At 35.6% G+C, this 23,346-nt stretch overlaps 1 protein-coding gene across 1 annotated transcript in view; it reads left to right on the forward strand.

Annotated features, from left to right (window-relative positions):
* The window catches only part of Bcap29 (B cell receptor associated protein 29), a 38,203-nt gene that overhangs the window by 9,820 nt on the left and 5,037 nt on the right, over positions 1-23,346 (forward strand). The window contains exon 6 of the mRNA XM_042684602.1: positions 4,661-4,769. Coding sequence (XP_042540536.1) covers positions 4,661-4,769 — 109 coding nt within the window. The remainder of the gene's footprint in view (positions 1-4,660; positions 4,770-23,346) is intronic.

Raw genomic sequence — 23,346 nt, forward strand, 5'->3', positions numbered from 1 at the left:
TTGCTAGGCAAGTGCAATTCTACTTGAGTGATGCTTCCCCCCTCCTTTTTATATTGCTGATTTTTTAATCTCTTTTCATCCAGCTACCTGGACTACAGTCCTATTTACACATCCCACCATGGCTGGGATATGTAATACCCAGGTTTTCTGTTGAGTTGAGGATCTCGCAAATACCCACCCTTCCAAATTGGCCTGGATCCATGATCTTCCCTGTCTCTGCTTCACTTGTAGCTGGAATGCTAGCCACATGCCACCATGACCAGCTTTTATTGGTTGCATTCAGGGCTGGAGGGGTGGGTTCTCATGAACTTTCTGCCTAAAGCTAGCCTTAAAATGTTCTAGGCCTCCCAAGTAGCCAGGATTACAAGTATGAGCCATTGTGCTTGGCTGGTTTTTCTGTTGTTGTTGTGTGTGTATGGTTGGTTTGTCTTTAACAACAGTGCTGGCTTTGGAACCCATAACCTAAGTGTGCTAGGCAAACACTCTACCACTGAACCACACTCTGAGCCACCTTTCACCAATTACAAATGAAATGGCTAGTAAGTGGTTACAATAGAAGGCTTTTCAAACCTTTTTCCCCCCAGTGTGTGAGGCTTTGAAAACTCTAATCCTAGGCATTGTCCCTGAGCTCTTCAGCTCAAAGTGAGCATTCTACTACTTGAGCCACAGTACCACTTCCAGTTTTCTGGTGGTTAATTTGAGATCAGAGTCTCACGGACTTATCTGCCCAGGCTGGCTTTGAACCATGATCCTCAAATCTCAGCCTCCTATGTAGCTAGGATTATAGGTGTGAGCCACCAGCACCCAGCTCAAACCTTTTAAATAAAGCAAAACTGATTGCAAAATATGAATTATGCTGTACTATCATTATCTAGAAAGTCTAAGCCTATATTTTACTTTTCATGATATTTAACTCATTTATACTATAACAAAAAACATGAAGAATACTCTTTTCATAAAACACAGAATTCCACTGTTTCTTTGAGTACATTGTTACCAGCATCTCTTATGGACACTTACAGAATATAAAAACCAGTGTATTTTGCATTTCCTTATTCAATTTTGAAAAGATATTAATCCATTGATGTCTTCTAAGTATCCTTTTATGGTAAATATAGTTTTTAGACAACAAGATGATGATATGTTCTGATAAGTCACTTTTGTTTTTTGAGGAATGCTTCATCAACAGTCAACTTCATTTATACCTTAATGCTATTTGCTTCAGTTTCCATTCTTTGGTCTCAGTCCACAAAGGTAAAAACAAAACTGTAATCCTCAAAGCTTTGACTACTGCATGATGATTAAATCAAAAGTAAACAACTTTGGATTTATGAAAATATTTATGTATCCAAATTGCTTTAAAATTAGACACATCACCTTATAGTAATGAATTGTAACTACTCTTAGGATACTGCTTCTTTTCTCTTCAGTTGTTTTTTTCTCTTATTGAGCTATAAGAAATCAAGATTTTCAATTTTTGATACTAGCATCTTTTTCATATACTCTATTATTAATGTACTTAAACTAGTTGTGTCCTTCAAAAGAAAAAAATTACCATCTTTAAAGCAATTTTGAGACTTTTCTTTTGGAATTATTTGCAAACATAGTTACCCTTGCTAGGATTTATTTTTATATTCAGATTTCCTTGACCTCCCAATTATTTTGTAGAGGAGGGCGTGTTTTGTTTGCTTTGATTTAATACTGTCCTAGTTCCTTGCCTTTTGAATATATGACTAAGTCATTGGTCTTAAAACCATCAGATTAGGTAGATATGCTAAAGCCATTATGCATTGAAGTTTGTAAACTGAACATAAATACTGTCGGTGTTCAGAGTATATCTAATTGACCAGTAAACTGGTCAATAAAACCCCAAATGAGAATGTCAAGAATGACTTCCAGTCAAGCATAGTGAATGCTCTCATAATCTCTGGCACTTGAGAGGCAGGGACAAGAGGATCATTAGTTTGAGGTCAGTCTAGGCTGGTGGGACCCTGTCTCTAAACAAGAAAAAAAAGAAAAAGAAAAATGTGTGTGTGTGTGTGTGTGTGTGTTGTGTGTGTGAGTGTGTGTGAGTGTGTGTGTGTTGCCATTTCAAGCTGATTTGTGTGTGGGCTTTGAAGAAGAATAAAGAATAATAAAATTGCCAAAATATCGCAGAAGCATATAATATGGTGGAAAGTATGTTCATTGTTCTGCAGTCCAGGAGACTTGGATGCCAGTTCCAAAAGTACCAGTAAGTAGCAAAGTGACCTAGAGCTTTAAGGTTCCTTGGTTATAAACAATAGTTAATATTATGCCAAATATTACTTCAAGTGCTATATATTAAGGAAAGGATAAACTCTTAATTCTCACAAGAATCCCATGTGGTTTGTATTTATCTGCATTTTGTAGATGAGGAAACATAGGCACATAAAAGTCAATGACATTCACAAACTTAGTGACAGAAAATTCAAATCTAGGTAGCCTGACTCTAGAATCTAAACTCATAGCCACATTGTTTTGTTATGTTGTCTGATAAAATGACTCCTTTCTGTTCTTAGACTTAACTTAGAGAAATAATTATAAAAGAATTTTTAAGACAAATTCTCAATATGTAGCCCAGGTTGATCTTGAACTCAAAATCCTCCTGCCTAGCTTCCCTTATGTGGAATTACAGTTGTGTGCTACCAGGACTATCTAATTATAATTTAGCCTTAAAATGAGTATGTGGAACTTTACTTCTGACTTTCTCATCACACCAAGATGAGATAGGATGGGTGAGACAGTAAACACTTGTGGTACTGAGTAAGTTTTAGATTCCAGGGCATTTAATCTTTCTCCAGCATAAAGTTACACATAATAAATTTGGACAAATTTACAGGTGCAGTAATGAAAGCTTATTCACAATACTGACACAAATCCAACTTTTCCACGTCAGTGGCATAATCATTCAAGCAGTCACTGTAAATATTCTGGCATCTCAGTGGTTGTCCAATTTGGGTAATCACTAGAGACTGAATGAACTGAATTCACTGCAGCAGCAACAGCTAGAGTTGTTTTGTACTTGAAGTAAACAACAAATTAAAAATGGCTTGGAAAAAAATTTTGTCTGGTCTTTATAATAAAAATACTTAATTTCAAAAGGCCTGAGGCTATTTCTACTTTAGAACCAACTTCAGTCTTCCATTTTCTAAAGAATTCCTCTGTGTGTGTGTGTGTGTGTGTGTGTGTGTGTGTGTGTGTGTGTGTGTGTGTGTGTGTGTGTGTGTGTGTGTGTGTGTGTGTGTGTGTGTGTGTGTGTGTGTGTGTGTATGCGTGCGTCTACTTTTCTGTTAAAGCACAATAGCCTTATGCATCAGATCTTATGCTCTTGTCCTTATCCTTTCTACTAGAACAAGACTGGTAACTTAAGAGCAGAAAAAAAAGTGTTTCTATTACATTTTTATCCCTTAATAGTTCCTTGCACTATAAAATATTTACAAATATTTTTTACTAGAACTTTTGTGAGTTTTGTCTATTAAACACATCAATTTACATTTGAAAATGAACCACCCTACAATAAAATTCTTCTCTGATGTCAGTCTGTTTTAAATTCTCCCCAGTTGCTCTTTTTCCTGACATACAAGCTATCACTATCAAATTGCTGCCACTTTATTTAGTTTACTGACTCAAGTCAGTGGGCACATATTTTTGTCTTGGTTTTACTATTCAGCTTTTAAGTAGTGCTTAGAAAAGAAACTACAAACCTTTTTAGAACTAGAATAGATTTTTTAAAGAAAGCATTGTAAAAGATGATTTGTATTAAAATTAATTTGGAAGCTGTTCAATAAAAATTAAATAAAATTTTCCAACCACTTAAGTGGCCCTGTCATTTTCCACTTACCCATATTGATCGTGATATTGTTCCAAATTTGTATAAAAGCAGTCTGATGCCAGGTGCTGGTGGCTCATCTCTGTAATTCTAGCTACTAAAAAGGCTGAGACCCAGAGTATCCCAAACCAGCTCGGACAGAAAAGTCCACAAAACTCCTATCTTTAAAATAACCAGCAAAAAGTCAGACTGAGGGGCTGGGAAGGTGGCTCAGTGGTAGAGCGCTTGCCTTGCATGCATGACGCCCTGGGTTCGATTCCTCAGCACCACATAAACAAGAGCGCTAGCCTTGAGCTGAAGAGCTGAGGGACAGGGCCCAGGCCCAGAGTTCAGGCTCCACGACCAGACCCAAAAAAAAAAAACAAAGACTGAGTTAAACTGGCATAATACCAGCTAAGCAACCAGACTGACTCCAAACCTCAGTGACAAAAGAAAAACACAGTCTGAGTAGACTACTCTGTTGTCAACAATGGTTTGCAATTAATATGAACCTCAGAACTATTTTACTTTCTTTAAATTTATATTACATAGTTAATTGAGAAAAATATTCAAATAATTTTGAAAACATAATTTTTATTGTAACCTAGTCAGAAATTCCTTTTTATTGTACAAATACCATTCATAATAGATCTTTTCAGATTGTTTGCCAAATACCAAATTTCTGTTAGCAAAAGTACCTTGTAGAAAATTTTAAAATATTGAACAAAGCAATGAAGATCAATATTGTTGAATAATTAGCCAGACTACTTCATGTAAGATTATTTAGGTACTGTAAATTAAGCTTACTTCTTCCTATAACTCTTGTAATAGATTCTGAAAAGCCAGGACAAGGATGGAGGACACATTTTGGAAGCTGAAAATAAGAAACTAGTAGAAGACCAAGAGAAACTGAAAAGTGAATTAAAGAAGACCTCAGATGGTAACTTTGTGTGCTTGAGAAAGAGAGGAAATACATTTTTTTTCAGCTGTTGCACTTCACTGTTTTACCTTAAACAAAACTAATGCCTGAATGTCCTTTGTACTCAGAATGACCTATTTATAAGTACCTGCTCAAATGTGAAGATAAAACATTGTTGCAGCCAGAAGAAACATGTTCTGTTATTCAGAAAAACATGTAGGTGTTTCAGATCTGTGTTGTAAACACAAATGTTCTTGCCTTAGCAAAAGAGCTATGTTCCTGAAAAGTGGCTTATAAACATATTTTTGTAAAATGAGTCACATTTCCATCCTATATTAACTTCTTTTGTAGAAACATCACAAGGTTGTAAGAAAGAATATTGCTTATCTCAAATCTTGGTATTTCATACCCACTAGATAAAAAAGACAGTTTTCCTTCAGAAGGAACAGCAATCTGGAATATCAGCCAGGAATTTCAAGCCTTATTTCCTGTGGGTTCAAAATGGGATATCCACACATGGATATATTTTTAATGTAGCCATAAATAACATTTTTAAAAATCTAGTACTGTTACCTTCATAGTTAAGAAAGTATTATTTGCAGTTACATAACATAGTAGATAACCTAAATCCAAAGTCATTTGAGAACATTGCTGGGTCCAGCAACATTTTTGTTTATACAGACAAAAATGACTTCTTGTTAGCCATATACTAGGGTATCTGTCAGCCACTCAGGATTCAGTGGTCAGAGTTAAAGTAATGATCTTTGTTAGACTTTCTCCAGTTTCAAATCTAACCAGTACCTAAATTTTCAGAAACATATGATCTATAGCTTATTCACACAAAAATGATATTTTCCATGTAAACTTTTTTACCCTTGATTTTTTCAATCTAATAAGTGAAATATTTTCTCTTAAAGTATTAGTAAAATAAAAATGTAAGTACAAAGTTTTGTGAGCTGATTAGTCCAAAATTAATTTGAAAGTAAATAAGAAAATATTCATTTTCTGGGACTGGGAAGGTAGCTTAGTGGTAGAGCGCTTGCCTTGCATGCCTGAGGCCCTGGGTTCGATTCCTCAGCACCACATAAGCAAAAAGAAAAAAAAAAGCAGGAAGTGGCGCTGTGACTCAAGTGGTAGAGCGCTAGCCTTGAGCTGAAGAGCTGAGGGACAGCGCCCAGGCCCAGAGTTCAGGCCCCACAACTGGACCTAAAAAAAAAAAAAAGAAAATATTCATTTTCTGAATCAATCATACCATGTTACATATGCAAGTCTAGGTAGCTCTCAGTATAATAGAAGTACCTTATAATAAAATTTGTAATTATTGAGTACTTATTTATATTGTTTGGAAAGAATTTACTTCATCAGAATATATTTGAATCTGAAACTGACACTAATTCCATAAGCTAACTCCAAAGCAAAAATTTATATGAAGATATTTCTTGTGATAGGAAATTCTTTAGCCACTTTCTTATTTTTTCACTTGCAGCTAAAAGAAAAGATGCTAATTTAGAGGCACTAAAGTAAATTACTCTTCAAGAAAAAATAGTACATTGTATGATTGTCAGAGTATATTCCCAAATTCAAGAATTTGTTGTAGTTACTACTTTTGGTTGTTCTGTAATTTAAAACATTTAGACATAATTAAGAAATTTTAACATTTATATGCAGATGAATTTAGTAGTCCCCATCCACTACTTCCTTCTACATGCTGAAGGGAAAGCATGATTTTGTTTTGTTTTTTTAACCCTACAGAAAACATTGTTACTTTTAGAGAATACAAGGAACTATTTCAAAAAGCTTTTAATTAACAATAAAAATAGTCTCAAATGTTTTTTTATTATTATCAAGGATCTTTTTTTCAGATTTTAAACAATTGGTACAAAAATAAGGCTTTATGCCATGCTATTATTGTCTTAACAAAGTCAATTTAGTTTCTTCCTTTGCTCTAAAAATTTTCAATTCTGGGATATTTTGAGCTTCAGCTTCCTAAGTCTGAAATACAAATAATCCCCAATATTACATTAGTATTTCTTTGAAGGACAAATTGAATGTTTGGAGAAAATAGATCCTTTGATGTTATAGACATATGTTTATAATCTGATAACAAGAGATACCAGTACAGTGTTTGAAATACAGACTGTGCAACTACTTTGAGAGGGAATCAGTGTTGAGGTAAAAGCAAACTACCTGTTTTAACTATGTTTTGTTTGGTTTCTGCAAGATGTGAAATAATTTATGAGCACATTTTATTTAACCAAAGTTGTTTTTTAGATAAATTTTAATGACCTTGAGGAGCTCATAGGTTCTGTGTTCTTTAAAAAAAAAGTCTCTTTGGCTATATTCTTTTCACTTTAACCATAGAATTTAATGAAGACAAGAACTAACAAATTATATCAAGTAATAGTGTAGATCAACTAATAATAATATAGATCAACTAATAGTATAAATTTATCAATACAATACTTTGTACAAAGTACCACTCAAAAAAATATATTCACTGATTTCTAGAAGTTGAATGTCCTAAGGTGGCAATGCAAAAAAAAAATCAGAAAGATCTTTTTAGACTTGGGTAAAAAGCAGTTAAGTATGATTCATATTTTATATGTGCAAAGAGAATGTTTTCCATATGAATTTTCTTACCCTTGATTTTTTTCTTTGATCTAAGTGGAATAATATCTCCCAATGTTAATAGAAATAGTGTAAGTACAGAGGTTTATTTAAGTTGATACTAGCCCCAAATTAGAAAATTGATGTTCTGAAAGCAGTTATTAGCAGGGCAGCATTGGCTCGTACTTGTAATCAACCCTAGCTACTCAGGATGCTGAGATCTGAGGATCATAGTTCAGAGCCAGCCCAGGCAGCAAACTCAATGAGACTCTCCTCTCACAACAAGCCGGAAGTGGAGCTATGGTACAAGTAGTAGAGTGCTAGCATTGAGCATAAAAGCTCAAGTACAGCACCCAGGTCCTGAGTTCAAGCCCTAAGTCCAACACCAAAAAACAAAAACAAAAAACCACTCTTAAAAACACTATAATAGTAAAAAAAAATTCTTTATCCATTCTTAACTACCAGTTCAGGTTTGACCAGTTAGTAAGCTCTCCTTTGTGCTAATATATAGTAATATCGCCTAGAGGTCCAAAAGAGTGCAGCTATACCTCAGAGCTCCTAATTTATACTCAGGACTAGGCAAAGTAGAAAGACCTGATCTGTCATTTAGTAATTCATTTAACAATAAATTTGATATCCCATTGTGTGCAGTAATTGGAAAGGGCACTACCATGAAAAATACCTTCCTGAGCTTAATGGAATTTACAAAGTTCCTTGGGTTTTATAAAAGAAAGAATACTTTTATGTTGTGGAAAACCTTCTATCCAAGGACACTGACTTCAAATGACCCCTCCAGGATAACCACATGTACTTGTTCTTCTAACTAGACACTTTACCAGACTTGAAAATTGAGTAAAAAGCAGTTAAGTACTTACTCTCATAACTAGAGAAAATGTACACCATTCAAGCATTTCATGCGTATAGACACTGATAAAACTAAGTAAGACTTACAGTGATTGAACTGCGTGAGGAAATGTCTCCTCCTTACTCCTATAGGAACAGAAACTTGCTATATTTAAAAAGGAATTTTTAGTGCTGCCATTTTTTTTTTTTTATGGTCATGGGGCTTGAACTCTGGGCCTGGGTGCTGCCCCTCAGCTCTTCAGCTCAATGCTAGCGCCCTACCACAGCGCCACTTCCGGTTTTTCTGGTGGTTTATTAGAGATGAGTTTCACAGACTTTCCTGCCTCGGCTGGCTTTGAACTGTGATCCTCAGATCTCAGCCTCCTGAGTAGCTAGGATTACTGGCGTGAGCCAGCAGCCCAGCAGGGATGCCAATCTTAAAATAAAAGTTGTATAAGTGTTATGTGTTTGTTATAAGTGTTAAACATTTCCATCCTCCCTCCCTTCCTTCTTCTCTACCTCCTTTTTTCCCACCCTCCTTCCTTTCTTCTTCCTTTTATCAGCAATTTTTAAAGAAGTTTTCAAATAGTTTATTCATTGAGAAATCATCTAATATGAAGCATGATTAACTTTACCTAAAATTTTATCTGTATTAAGGACAAAGCAAATCTTAACATTTTTCTAATCAAAACATAAACAAAAACTGTAAAGATCTGTTACATGTATTAAATTATTGGTAGCACATAAAAGAGATTTGAGCCAGCCATTATATTCCCCTATTTAAGATACTATTAATCCAACTATCTTCATGGATAAATGCTTTGTATCACCATTATTTACCTTGAACTAAAGTTTCCTTTTACAGAACACCTCAACTATCCTTGAAGATGTTAGTGCTTAAAAAAGATCATCCTTGGTTGCCAGTAATAAATTAAAACTAAGGTACTTTTCAAGAGAAACTGAGTATCAAAACAAGATGAAAATTACATAGAAATGTCTACTTTATGAGTCCTAGTCTAAGATACAGACTTTGTATGCAAATCTAAAACTAGTTTTTCCATTTCCTTACATTCCATTGTCTAAAAATAATTTCTGAAATATTTCTGAAAGGATAGTTGTAAATTCTTGTTAGCATGAACTCAGTTATCTTTTCCTGAAGTTACATCAAAGTCACTAGCTTACTTTAAAATTCTTAATACTTGAAAACAGTTCGTAAGTGCCAGGTGCCAGTGGCTGGAGTTACCCCAAGCAGAAAAGTTTATAAAACTTTATCCCTTAGTAGCCAGCCAAGAAACAGAAGTAGAAATATGGCTCAAATGGCAGAACACAAGACTTGAATGGAAAAAGCCAAGTGAGAGTACAAGGTTGAGTCAAAGCTACGGTACTAGTACACATGCACTCACGTGCACACACACGTCATAAGTTTTAATGAACTTTGGTATTTGAAGAAGAAAAAACAGTTGTTTTTTTTCTTATCTTGATTACATTCCTGGAGATTTCTGGGTTTTTTCACGTATCCTTCTGTAAACTGAACAACAAAACCCATAGTAAAAGGAGAACAATAAATGCTGGGAGCATAGTTCAGTGGTAGAGCACTTGTCAATTTTCAGTACCACAGGAAAAATGAGCATAGGTTATTTTGGATATGACAGTAGGCAATATGTAATTTATAGTATGTTTTTAAAGCAAAATCTGTGGCCAACCTCTTTAGATAGGTAAATAGAAAACTATTTGTTAGTTCATTGATATATTGTCTCTACATGTGGCTGATGTTATTGTCAAACCAGGGGGAAAAAAATCGTGTTTCCTATATATCTGTTTTCCTGTGAAGACTATGTAATGTTATTTGATCTGTTTTGTTCTTTATTACATTCCTTTTTAGCTCTGATACTTTCTCTTCCTGTAAGATTTTTGTCTATTCCCAATGCCTGTCTTTCAGTGACTAGAGGAATCGCTACAAGAAAGATGATAACTTAAAAAAAAATTCAAGGATAGCTTATGTATAATTGATAAAAATCAAGAAGCAGAACTAATGACTTTCCTGAAGAAGAGTTTTTATAATCTTGACAAAGGGCCACTAAAATAAAAGAAAGCATATTTAATGATTATCTTATGAAGAGTTTGTAGTTCAAACAAGTAGATTAAATACACTACCTTCAGAAAACATCTAGGAAGCCAGGCGCTGGTGGCTCATGCCTATAATCCTAGCTACTCAGGAGGCTAAGATCTGAGGATCACGGTTCAAAGCCAGCCCGGGCAGAAAAGACTGTGAGACTTCTATCTCCAATAAACCACCAGAAAATCGGAAGTGGCGCTGTAGCTCAAGTGGTAGAGCGCTCTCCTTGAGCTGAAAAGCTGAGGGACAGCGCCCAGGCCCAGAGTTCAAGCCCCATGACCGACCAAAAAAAGAAAAGAAAAGAAAACATCTAGGATTCATTTCCTCCTCTGTATGGTACACGGGTTAGTCGAAAGAAAGAAAGGAAGGAAGGAAGGAAGGAAAAGAAAAGAAAAAGCCAGGCACTGGCGGCATACTCCAGTAATCTTAACTACTCAGGAGGCTGAGGTCCTGGTTCAAAGCCAGCCTGGTGAGGAAGTCCGTGAGACTCTATTAAACCACAAGAAAACAAGAAGTGGCACTGTGGTTGGGCACTAGCCTTGAACAGAAAAAAAAAAAAACCTCAGGGGCAGCCCCAGGCGCTGACTTCAAGCCCCAGGACCAAAAAAGAAAAAAGCATAGAGAATGTTAATTACATACTGAATAAAACATTGTTCCAAGGGATAAAGATATAAACAAGCTCAGTATATTTCTGAAATATATTAATGGAGTTAGATTGGCAGAAAAATGAGTGAATGATATTTCTCTTGTGCATGAGCGAAGTGAAGTTTATAAAAGACAGATCTGTTAATTGATCCATTACTCTAGGAAGCAATGAATAGTTGAGCTCCTAAAAAATTCACAGAGGATAACTAATTTGAGTTTAATTTGATATTCCATACCACTATTTTATTCCTACCCAGATATCTCTGTTCATTAGAAGTCCTCATAGTAAATACTTTTATAATGTGTCAGACTACAACAGGATTATTTTTTATTACCAAGCTAAGTACATTAATTAAACTGAATAGTTTTTAGGAACTGCAGATAAGGAAAAAACTGCAACGGACTATTAATACATAATGGTTACGTTTAGCATGTGCAATATATTACAATGAATGACATTTTCTGGCTCCTAAATAATACTCTTTCTTATTTTTTTTCAGTACTAGAGTTTGAACTCAAGACCTTACATTTGCTACTGCTGAGCCACATATCTCCAGCCCTCATTTGTACTGGCTATTCTTTTTCCTGCCTAGGAACATTCCTAGACCATGATCCTTCCATTCTTCACCTCCTATCATAGCTGGGATGACAGATGCATGCCACTATACCAGCTTCTTCCATTGAGATAGGGCCATTATCCTCCTGATCTCAGCCTCCTCCCACATAGCTAGGATTACAGGCATGAGCCACTAGCACCCAGCTTGGAATTTATTTTCTAGAATAAATTTTATTTACAGAACAAAAAAAATTCTGCCCTGTAAATATTCTAGTGATCTGAAATAGCAGGGTTTTTTGGACCTCACATTATCTAATTAATGTTATTTCCAACTTGGAGGGTAGACCCTAAATATCCTTGGAAGGCAGCAGGTAATATTGATTAACTTTTATTGACCTTTTTTTTAGGCTACAATGTTCTCTTAAATAAAATATTAAAAAATAGATTAGTTAGCTTTTGTACCTTGATTTTTTTTTTTGGTTGGATGGTTGGTTGGTTGGTTTTTGTTTTGTTTTCTCTTTTTGCAGAACTGTAGCTTAAACTCAGGACCCCATGCTTGCTAGACATACTCTGATTTATTTTTAATATCTGTTATGTAGCTCTAAAAATTGTAATTATATAAAAAATGAACATGGAGAATTATTTTATTATTTACCTTTTGACTCTTAAATTGAATTGTTTTATGAGAGAAAACTTTTCATAGTGCCTTCCTGTGCTTCTAACTCAAGTTCAGCAGTTAACTCAAGTTCAGTTAATTAGATAATATTCTCCACTTCAGAAAAATGTTTCATGTAGTCCTTAGGACAGGACCTGGCATGTTTTATATCCACCTGTGTGTGAATCTTTAATGTTTAATTCTCATGGGTGGGGCATTAGGAGGATGAAGAACAGGTCAGTAAACCCAACTGCTTCTCATTAGTATTAGAGTGGGATTGTTTGTTTAGAACATCTGTTGGAGCCATTGATTTGGAATAATAAAACTTCACAGGAGAGGAGAAATTATGTCAGAATAATAAATCAGCATATTCTCTTATTAGTATTATTAGGAAAACAAATGATGAGACTAGATCTCTGTAGCTGTTCCCCATGCCAAGAAGTGGAAGTATTAACACAAGTCACTGTGGTGCTATATTTTAAAGATCCATCTAAAGTATCTTAATTTTTTATTTTATGAAAGTGTTCTATCTATACATACATTTAAAAGCCAAATAACGTATAAGGTTTTAGTGAGGCTACTCTCCCCAAAAGCCATTACGTACAATTCCCTGAGCTCCCTGATTGATTTTTGATGGTAGAACTCAGAACATCACTCTTGCTTGACTTGTGTTTTCCACTTGAGCCATGCCTCCAGCCCTCTCCTCTCCTTTTTTTAAGGGGGCCTCCAGATTTTATATGTGTATATACACACACACACACACACATATATATACATATATATAATTAATGCTAGCAACATGTACCATGTCCACATCTTTCACTGTTACTCTTTTTAAATATTTCATGCATCTATAAATCTTTTTTCTCTTTTTAAATTTTATTTTTTTTTGTTGTTATAAAAGTGATATACATAAGGGTTGCAGTTACATAAATCAGGTAAAATGTACATTTCTTTTTGCCTCCAGATTTTTTAATTCAGTATTTGACTAGTTATCTCTTCTGTTTGTTTTTTGGTTTTTGTTGTTGTTGTTTTGTCAGTCATGGGGCTTGAACTCTGGGCCTGAACACTGTCCCTCAGCTCTTAAACTCAAGGCTAGCACTCTACCACTTGAGCCACTGTGCCACTTCCACTTTTCTGAGTGGTTTATTAGAGATAACAGTCTCAAGGACTGTCCTGCCTGGACTGACTTTGAACCATGATCCTCAGAACTGGCCTCCTTAGTAACTAGAATTACAGGCATGAGCCATCCACCTCTGGCTTGAGTAGTTATTTCTTGATCTTTTGATGTGTGGGATCTTTTCTTTTACAAAGACAAGGACTTGAGTTCTTATCTGCCTGACTCTTAACCAACTTTTCTTCTGTGAAGTAATTTTTATTGGATTGTCATAACTAGTATATTATTCAGCATTAGTATGGGAGTTCCCTTGCCTCTTATTTTCTACTGTTAAGTTACTCTCCTTTTGGTAGACTTTATTCAGTAGCTCCCTGCAGGGGGAGAAGAGATGAAGGGTACTTTAATACCTGAAATACTGTCTTAGTATTTTCAAGAATACTGTTGGTTAAAACTGTCAAACCTTGGAAATTTAGAGATGATGCTGTATTATCTCTAATATCTGCTATTGCTATTGAATAAGACCAGTTCCTTATACCTTTTGAATGTGGCCTGTTTTTTGTTGTTGCTGTTGTTGTTTTTATTATTTGGTTGTTGATTGGTTGGTTGGTTGGTTGGTTTTTGTTTGTGATACTGGGAATCAAACCCAGGGTGTCTACCACTGAGTTACATCCCTAAGACCTGTTTTATTTTCTTTTGCCTTCATGAACTTAAGGAATCTTCCATGTCCCCAGGGATACAAAATTTCATCTCAAGAGATATTAGAGGCAAAAATCAAGGCTAATGCTCTACCACTTTGAGCAACAGCACCATTTCTGGTTTTCTGGTGTTAATTGGAGCTAAGAGTCTTACAGACTAGCCAGGCAACAGTGGCTCACACTTGTAATCACTTGTAATCCTACCTACTCAGGAGGCTGAGAGCTGAGGATCACGGTTCAAAGCCAGCCCAGGCAGGAAAGTCCATGAGACTCTTAGCTCCAATAAACCACCAGAAAACCAGAAGTAGCGCTGTGGCTCAAGTGGTAGAGCACTAGCCTTGAAAAGCTGAGGGACAGTGCCCAGGCCCAAACTTTCTTGCCCCGGCTGGCTGTGAACCATAATAGCAACCTAGGAGTGAGGCATGAGCCAACAGTAACCAGCTTAAAATGATATTCTTAAGAGGGAAAAAAATCACCCCTTTGCCTCTCTGTACTGGATCAATAGCATATTCTTCTGCTCCATACAATGTCCCTAAAACACACTTGAACCAAGTACTTCTCTACAGTTCTTATAGGATCAGTTCCTGGGATTTGGAATACTATAGATGACTACCACGGGACTACAGAATACAGTCTATAGTCTTTACCCGGTTCCATTTTTGAACTTGTATCTGTTCATATATAAGATATTGTACAGATACCAAGATAAATATACAATAATCCTAGTCTTCAATGATATCTATTTTAAAAAAAGTAGACAAACTAATAATAAAAATGTAAGCCAAGGGGAGATAAAAGGCACAATGTAATGATGAAAGTACAATAACATGTTGAGTTGAAACCCTTTTGGACAACCTCTTAGTTTTTATTTTTATTTTTAATCTATGGTAGCACAGAAGATCACATTTGATTTTCACTAACACAGAGAGGTTTTCAAAGCAGAGAAAGGAATATACAAGGATTTACATGAACCAAGAATGAAAGACCTTTGTAATTAATTTTATGCTGTAAGTAAAATATAAATGGTGATCCTGGCAAGAGACCTGAAACAGATCCAGGAGTCCATTAGTATCATGCTTAGCAATTCAAAATGTATTCTTGTATTCTAAAGTACGGAGGATGAAGCAGATAATCATCAAGAAAACCTCTAACTAAAAAAAAAAAAAGTAAAAGAAAACCTCTAACTAGAAACCATACTTTGCCAGATAATTTGTGGGCAGTTTTAAGATAAGAGAGAATAAAATAATTCTGAAATGTTTAAATCTCTGAGTTTTATTTCTTGGTATATTACTTCAAGATTCTTAAGTTTTCTCACTAGTATTTGTAAATGTGAAAGTTGAAGTTACTCAGACTTCCTTATGAGATTGGCTTGCATTTATTAGCTTCTTTGTGACCTTGAGGAAGTTACTTTATTCCAAGTTGTAGTTTTGCATGAACTTATAAGTATGCATGGGTATGCTATCCACACAACATATAGTTTAGTGTTTGATCTATTAAGATTCAGTACTTTGATGATGATGATGATGATGATGATTGCTACTTCATTGCAAAACTTCCCAATTTAGTAAATTTAAATACTAAAAGAAAAAGCAAAATTTAAACTGGACACTGGTGGCTCACATCTCTAATCAAGAGACTGAAGTCTGAGGATCGCGGTTCAAAGCCAGCTCAGGGAAGGAAAGTCCATGAGACTCTTATCTCCAATTAGGCACCAGCAACCTGAAGTAGAGCTGTGACTCAAATGGTAGAGTGCAGTCCTTGAGTAAAAAAGATCAGAAATAGCATCCAGGCCCTGAGTTATACACACACACACCTTTCAACCTAGAAAAAAAAAAAATTGTTCATAACTAAAACATTTTTCTTAAGTATAGGATTAATTATTCTGTGATACTATTTTACCTTGCAAATATATTTAATATTTCATTCTGTAGCAGAATGAGAAAGTAGTAAGCTGGGAGGTAAAATCTTGAAAGAGATAGACTTCTCAAAGCCTGATCAGTAATAAAACAGACAATGTTAGGTGTTTGTCTTGTTCGTTTTCTTATTAAGTCCCAGTTAGGTTATAAAACCAAAGTATAGTAATAGCACTGTTCTGTTTAATTAGGGTCTCATAAATAGATACTAAATCCCACAATGTTTTAAATTCCCAACATTTAAAAATGGTGAACATCATTGTAATTAATTTGGTTCCACTTTTGATTTTTCACCTCTAGTGTAGAGGTTGCCTGATGGGAGCATTTCCATGTGAAAACCCAACAAAAGTTTCAAATTAAACTTTCATCTTCTTCCGATTGTCCTTTCTTTTAGCTCCTGACTCAGTTTTGAAATTGTTAGGAAGCAATCAGCTTGGAAGATGAGCTGGAAATTAAAGGAAAGTTTCTCTTCCTAAAACTAAATCTCATTCCCCTACCACCTATGTATGTAGACTTTATTCTGTGAGGAAAATTGATAAAAAGTTTCAGAAAGTTTCTAAATATTTTCTGGTGTAATTTGGACATCCTGTATGTTCTAATGGATATGATTAAGTAAGTTTGTAATCTAAGATCAAATTTTCAGATACTGTTAGATAATTTACAACTGTACACCCTAGGCTAAATACAACCTCTGCCTCATAAGCTTGGTTGGAATACTTGTCATTGCTGGAGAGTATAGTTGCCTCACACTGACTATGTTGTCTGGAAGACTAAAAATATTTACTAGGAGACCATTTGTAAAAATGTTTGCTGACTGGTTAGTATCTTCAAATTAAGGAAAGTACTGTTGCAGTTTAAGTGAGGTTATTCTGCAAAGACTTGCTGCTGTTAATGCTATAAATCTGTGCATTTAAAATGCTTGCTAAATAAATACTGATCAGACAGTTCAAGAAATCATATATGTTTATAAATAAAACTAGTTCATTGTTTATAATCAAAACAGATTGAGGCCAGGTGCTGGTAGTTCACATCTATAATCCTAGCTACTCAGAAGATTGAGATCTGATTATTTCAGTTCAAAGCTAGCCTGAGCAGGAAAATCCATGAGACTCTTATCTCGAGTTAACCACCAGAAAAGCCAGAAGTGGAGCTGTGGTTCAAGTGGTAGAGCACTAACCTTGAGCAAAAACTCCTCAGGGACAGTGCCCAAGTTCTGAGTTCAAGGCTTAAATATTGCACCGAAAGAATTGAATCTTTTAATTCTCATATACTAAGAGTTGATCATTCTAGGTTCACAATTGCAATTCTATATATATTTGAAATTTTCTTTATAAAATGTCCCTGTCAAAGTAGCCTATATACTGGGTTCTGGTGGCTCACGCCTATAATCCTAGCTACTCAGGAGGCTGAGATCTGAGGCTTGTGGTTCAAAGACAGCCTGGGCAAAAAAGGCTGTGATGAGAGACTCTTATCTCCAATTAAGCACCTAAAATCCAGATGTGGAGCAGTAGCTCAAAGTAGTAGAATGCTAGCCTTGAGCAAAAAAGCTTGGGGGGAAGGGAGCGCCTGGGAAATTGGCTCAGTGGTAGAGTGCTGGCCTTGCATACATAAGGCTCTGGGTTCGATTCCTCAGCACTACATAAGCAGAAAAGGTCCGGAAGTGGTGCTGTGGCTCAGGTGGTAGGGTGCTAGCCTTAAGCTGAAGAGCTGAGGAACAGCGCCCAATCCCAGAGTTCAGCCCCCATGACCAACAAAAAGAAAAGCTTAGGGACAGTACTGAGGTTATGAGTTTAAGCTCCACAACAGACCAAAAAAAAAAAGAAAAGAAAAGAAAAAGCAAGCATATATAACCTATACTTACACAGTGCTTTTCCTAAATCTTATGTCCTGATTTTTAAGCTCAAAAGCAGCTACATAATAGAGTTGATGTTATTCTTTGCTTAGTAACTGAACCAAATTTTTTTTCTTATTGCTTAGCAATGTAAGCTTAATGATAAAGTCATGTATTTGTTGATGTTTCTTTCCCAAGTAGTGCTTATATTTATTAAATTTGAAAGCCTTGTTTATCAGTTCCCCTGGCCCAAAATGCCCATAATTTAAGTGTCAGTATTCAAATCGTTTGTAACTCCCAAAAACAATTTATCTGTGGGCCTCATTCATTTTCCCAACTCCCAATCCATATTTAAAAAAAAAAATATATATATATATATATATCTCCTTTGTTCTTCACATGAAATAACTATATTTTATTTTAGGAATTAATATTTTCTCAGTAGTTTAATTGCTTGTTTAGCTTTGTTTCTATTCCAAAATTTTCTGAGCATTGTCTACTAAAGCATGACCCAGTTTAATCTCTACTATTGGTTCAGCCTCTTCTCATTGCCATTAGAGCACTTTATGTTTTTTTTCCTACAAACCAGTCATCTTTACCATTTAAAGCTCTTTATTGGTTCCTGCTACCTGTATAGATCCTCAGGATACCAGATGTGGACCTCTGTGATTTGACCCCCAGTACCATCTCCAGCCTTGTCCAATTTAAATTCTATACCTACTATGTTAAGTATGATAGCTTGTAGTTACAACAGTGGAATTTCATAGCTTTTTATTTTTGGCCAGTATTTCAGACCTGCCTTACCAAGTTTTCCAGTCCTCCTTTCTTGTAAGCAAAACCATAGATAGCTTATATTCATCTTTCCAGCTCCAAAGTCACTACTTCTAGAAAGCTTCCCTGAAGCCCCTCCCCTTTAATCAAAATTGAGTGTCTTGTTTCCATACCTTTTTCATATTTGTGTATAATAATATTGTTTAATAATACTGCAAAAAATTTTAAAATAGTGCAAAATGTCCCTAGCATTTACCTACTGTTCCAGGCTGGTATTAGATACAAATATCTCCCCCTAGCTGCTTTTTAATATTCTCTCTTTCCCTCCCTCCTCTCTCTCCATCCCTCTTTCCTTCTCCCTTCCCTCCCACCTTCTTCTTTCTCCCTCTCTACTTCTCACTGTCCTTCCTTTCCTCCCTCTTCCTCCCTCTGTCTCCCCTTATAACCTAGTTTAGATTCCAATGATTTATCATAGTTTCTAAATTTGCTCCTTCTCTCCTCAAAACCAGTTGCTCTAAATAAATGGTCATTAAATTCAAGTGGTCCACATTACTGCCTAAAAATCTATTACACTTGCTCAGAAATCCTCATGTTTTCACCTTCCAAAACTGTTTTGTGCATATGTACCAGTTCTAGGGCTTGAACTCAGATCCTGAGCAATGACCACCACTTGAGGCTTACCTCTACCTCTGGCTTTTTGGTGCTTAATTGGAGACGAATCTCATGGACTTTCCTGCTTGGGCTAGCTTTCAACAGGGATCCTTAGATCTTAAGCCTCCTGAGTAGCTAGGATTTACAGGAGAGAGCCACTGGTGCCCAGCCACCTTCTAAAACAAGTCTTCTCATGCCAACTCAAAATTCCAAGACCATTGAACTTCACTGAGTACATAAAGAATTTTAAAAATATTTTAGTAATAATTTAGTAATTTAATTTTAATCTCAACATTCACTTTCTATTTATTTATTATTATAAAGGTGATCTACCAAGGAATTACACTTTCACAAGTCAGGTAATGAGTACAGTATCTTCTGTTCCTTCACTCTCACCCAGTCCCTCTCACATGTCTCCACCCACGAGCTATATAGTTTACTTTCATCAGAATCCAGTGAGCTCCACTGCTGTACTTTTTCACTCTTTTTCCGTTGAAGATGTACACTTGAATACACCATACATAAGGAAAAGAAAACAGAATCATCAAAAAATGAAAATTAAAACAAAAGGAAGTTCATTTCATTATACATTATTTTAAAGAAATATGGCCTTTGTGTTTCTCTCCTAAGAGTATCCTCTTTTGCTCTCACTGTGTCTGAGTATCTAGAATCCTGTACAATTTACCATATCACAGTGTATTTTAGATTTAATATCGGCATATCAGAGAAAACATACTCCGTATCTCTGAGATTGGCTTACCTCACTTAACATTTGTTGTTCCATCCACTTCCCTGCATAGCTATGTAAAATTCCATTGTGTATAGGTATTATAATTTTTGGATCATTCATCTATTGTGGGACATCTGGGTTTTCCATATCTTGGCTATTTTGAATAGTGCAGCAATGAAAATGGATGGATGTACAGGTGTCTTTATCATATCCTGGCTCATGATGTTCAGAATAGATGCACAGGAGTGGTATGACTGGGTTGTAGGGAAGATCTGTGTTTTATTTTTTGAGGAACCTCCAGACTGCTATCCAGAGTGGTTGTACTAGTTTACATTCTCACTTAACAATTTAGTAGGGTTACCATTCCCTTTGTAGCCAGGAATGATAAGCATTTCTTCATGTGTTTCTTTGCCATTCTTTCCTCTTCTTTGGAGAAGTCTCTCCTTTGCTTCCTTGCCCATTTTTGTGATTGATTTATTAGGTTTGGTGGGGTTAGTTTCTTGATCTCCTTGTGTATATTAGATATTAGGCCTTTGTCTGACATATTGCTGGTAAAGATTTTCTCTCAGTCTGTTGGCAGTCTTTCTGTTTAGTAACTTTTCCTTAACTGTGCAAAAACTTTTTAATCTGATGTAATCCTACTTGTCAAGTCTCTCCTGTTATACCCCCTAGGACTCTTTTCAAGAAGTTTCTGCATATACCTGTAAGTTCTAATGTTTCTCCTATTCTCTCGCAGTAATTTCAAAGTTAGGGTCCAACATTGAGGTCTTTGATCTACTTTGAGTTGATATTAGTACATGGTGACACACAGGGATCCACATTTAGTTTCCTGCATATGGATATCCAGTTTTCCCAACATCAACTATTGAAGAGCTATTTTTTCCCACTGTATGTCTTTGGCTCTCTTATCAAATGTCAGATAACTGTAAGTGTACGGTTTTATTTCTGGGTCTTCTAATCTGTTCTATTGATTTTTTTTTTGGGGGGGGGTCCAGTCATGGGGCTTGAACTCTGGGCCTTGGTGCTGTCCCTCAGCTCTTCAGCTCAAGGCTAGCGCTCTACCACTTGAGCCACAGCGCCACTTCCGGCTTTTTTCTTTTTGCTTATGAGGAATCGAACCCAGGGCCTCAGGCATGCAAGGAAAGCACTCTACCACTGAGCCACCTTCCCAGCCCCTGTTCTATTGATTTTTTAGTCTCTTTTTTTTGCTAGTACCAAGTTGTTTTTGTTATACCCCTGTGGTAGACCTTGAGGTCTGGTATTGTGATACCACTTGAATTACTTTGTTTGCCTAGAATTGCTTTGGCTATCCTAGGTCTTTTGTTTTCCATATGAAATTTTTTATTGTTTTGTTTATCTTGGTAAAGAAGGTTATTGGGATCTTGGTGGGGATTACATTGAATTTCTGTATCATTTTTGGCAGTATGGCCATTTTCACAATATTGAGTCTACCTATCTATGAACATGGAAGGTCTTTTCATATCCAGATGTTATCATTGATTTCTTTATTTGGATTTTTATAGTTTTTACTATAAAGATCTTTTACATCTTTGGTTAGGTTTATTCCTAGGTATTTTATTTTATTTAAGGCTATTGGAAATGGAGTTGTTTTCATGATCTCCATCTCTGCTTGTTCATTGTTGGCATACAGAAAGGCTGCTAATTTTTGTGGGTTAGTTTTGTATTCTGCTACTTTGCCAAAGTGGTTTATCAGCTCTAGGAATTTGAGGATGCAGTCGTCTTTTAGGTCCTTTAGGTATAAGATCATGTCATCTGTAAATAAGGATAATTTGAATTCTTTTTCTATGTGAATCACTTTTATGTCCTTTTCTTGCCTTATTTCTCTGGCTAGAAATTCCAAAGGTATATTGAAGAGGAATGGAGAGAGTAAACATCATTGCCTTGTTCCTTATTTTAAGGGAAATGGTTTTAGTTTTTCACCATTCAGTATGATGTTGGCCGTTGATCTGTCATGTAGAGTGTATTGTTTTAAGGAAAATTCCTTCTATTCCTAGATTCTCCTGAACTTTTAACATGATTGGATGTTGGATTTTGGCAAAAGCTTTTTTTGCATCTATTTTGATGATCATTGATTCTTGTCTTTGGTTATGTTGATGTGGTGAATTACATTTATTGATTTACATATGTTAAATCAGGCTTACATATGTGGGATGAAGCCTACTTAGTCATAATGAATTTTTTTAAGAAGTTTCTGGATTCCATTGGCTAGTATTTTATTGAAGAGTTTTGTATCTCTGCTCATTAAAGAGATTGGTCTGTAGTTCTTTTTTTGTTGGATCTTTACTGTTTGGGGATGAATGTGATATTGGCTTCATAGAATGAGTTTGGAACTGATCCTTCTGTTTCTATTTCACTGAAATGTTTGAGGGGTATTTGTGTTCATCTTTAAAAGTCTTCTAGAATTCAGCTGTGAATCCATTGGAGCCTGAGCTTTTCCTTTTGGAAGACTTCTCGTTACTTTCTTAATCTCGTTGCATGTTATGGCCCTATTTAACTGATTTATATATTCTAGGCACAGCTTAGGCAGTTGGTTTATCTCTAGAATTTGTCCATTTCTACTAGGGTTTTCTTATTTGAGTATAGGTTTTGAAAGTAGTCCTTTATAACCTTTTGGATTTCTTGGATGATTGTTGTAATATTTCCTGTGCCAGCTCTAATTTATTCATGTGAATCTCTTCTTTGTTAATCTTGCTAGGGTTCTGTTAATTTCATTGATTTTTTTTTTTCAAAAATCCAGCTCTTTTGTTTCATTGATTTTATGTATAGTTTTTTTTAGTCTCTATTTCATTGATTTCTGTGCTAAGCTTTGCTATCTCTGAAGTATAGTAGTTTAGGATTGAATTTGTTCTTGTTTTTCTAGCAGTTTTAGTTGCATCATGAGGTTATTTACTTGAGCTGTTTCTGGTTAGAGCTATAAACTTTTCCTCTCAGCACTGCTTTTGCTGTATCCCAGAGGTTCCTCTGTGATTTGTTTTCATTTTTATTGAATTGTAAGAACTTTCTAATTTCCTCCTTTATTTCTTTAGTGACCTATGTGTTATACAGTAGTGTGTTAATCAGTCCCCATGTGTTTGAATGTTTATGCAATATGTTTTGTTGGTGAGAACAGTTTTATTCCTCTGTGATCAGATAGGATGCAAGGTGTTATCTAAGTCCTCTTGTATTTGCTTAGGGCCTTTGTGTGTCCTATGATACCAGTTTTGAAGACTGTTCTTAGGCTGCTGAGAAGTATGTGAATTGGTTCATTGTTGGGTGGAATACTCTGTAGAAATATCTGTTAAGTCCATTTTGGTTCATTTAATTCTGAGGTTTATCTTCTGTTTGTTTTTTCTGTCCTTTGCTAAGAATAGAGTGTTAAAAATCTCCCTCTATTATTATGTTGAGGAACCTCCATGCTGCTTTCCAGAGTGGTTGAACCAGTTGACATTCCCACCAACAGTGTAGTAG

This window comes from Dipodomys spectabilis, unplaced genomic scaffold, assembly GCF_019054845.1.
Source record: "Dipodomys spectabilis isolate Male_0828 unplaced genomic scaffold, ASM1905484v1 ptg000089l, whole genome shotgun sequence".
NCBI lineage: Eukaryota > Metazoa > Chordata > Mammalia > Rodentia > Heteromyidae > Dipodomys > Dipodomys spectabilis.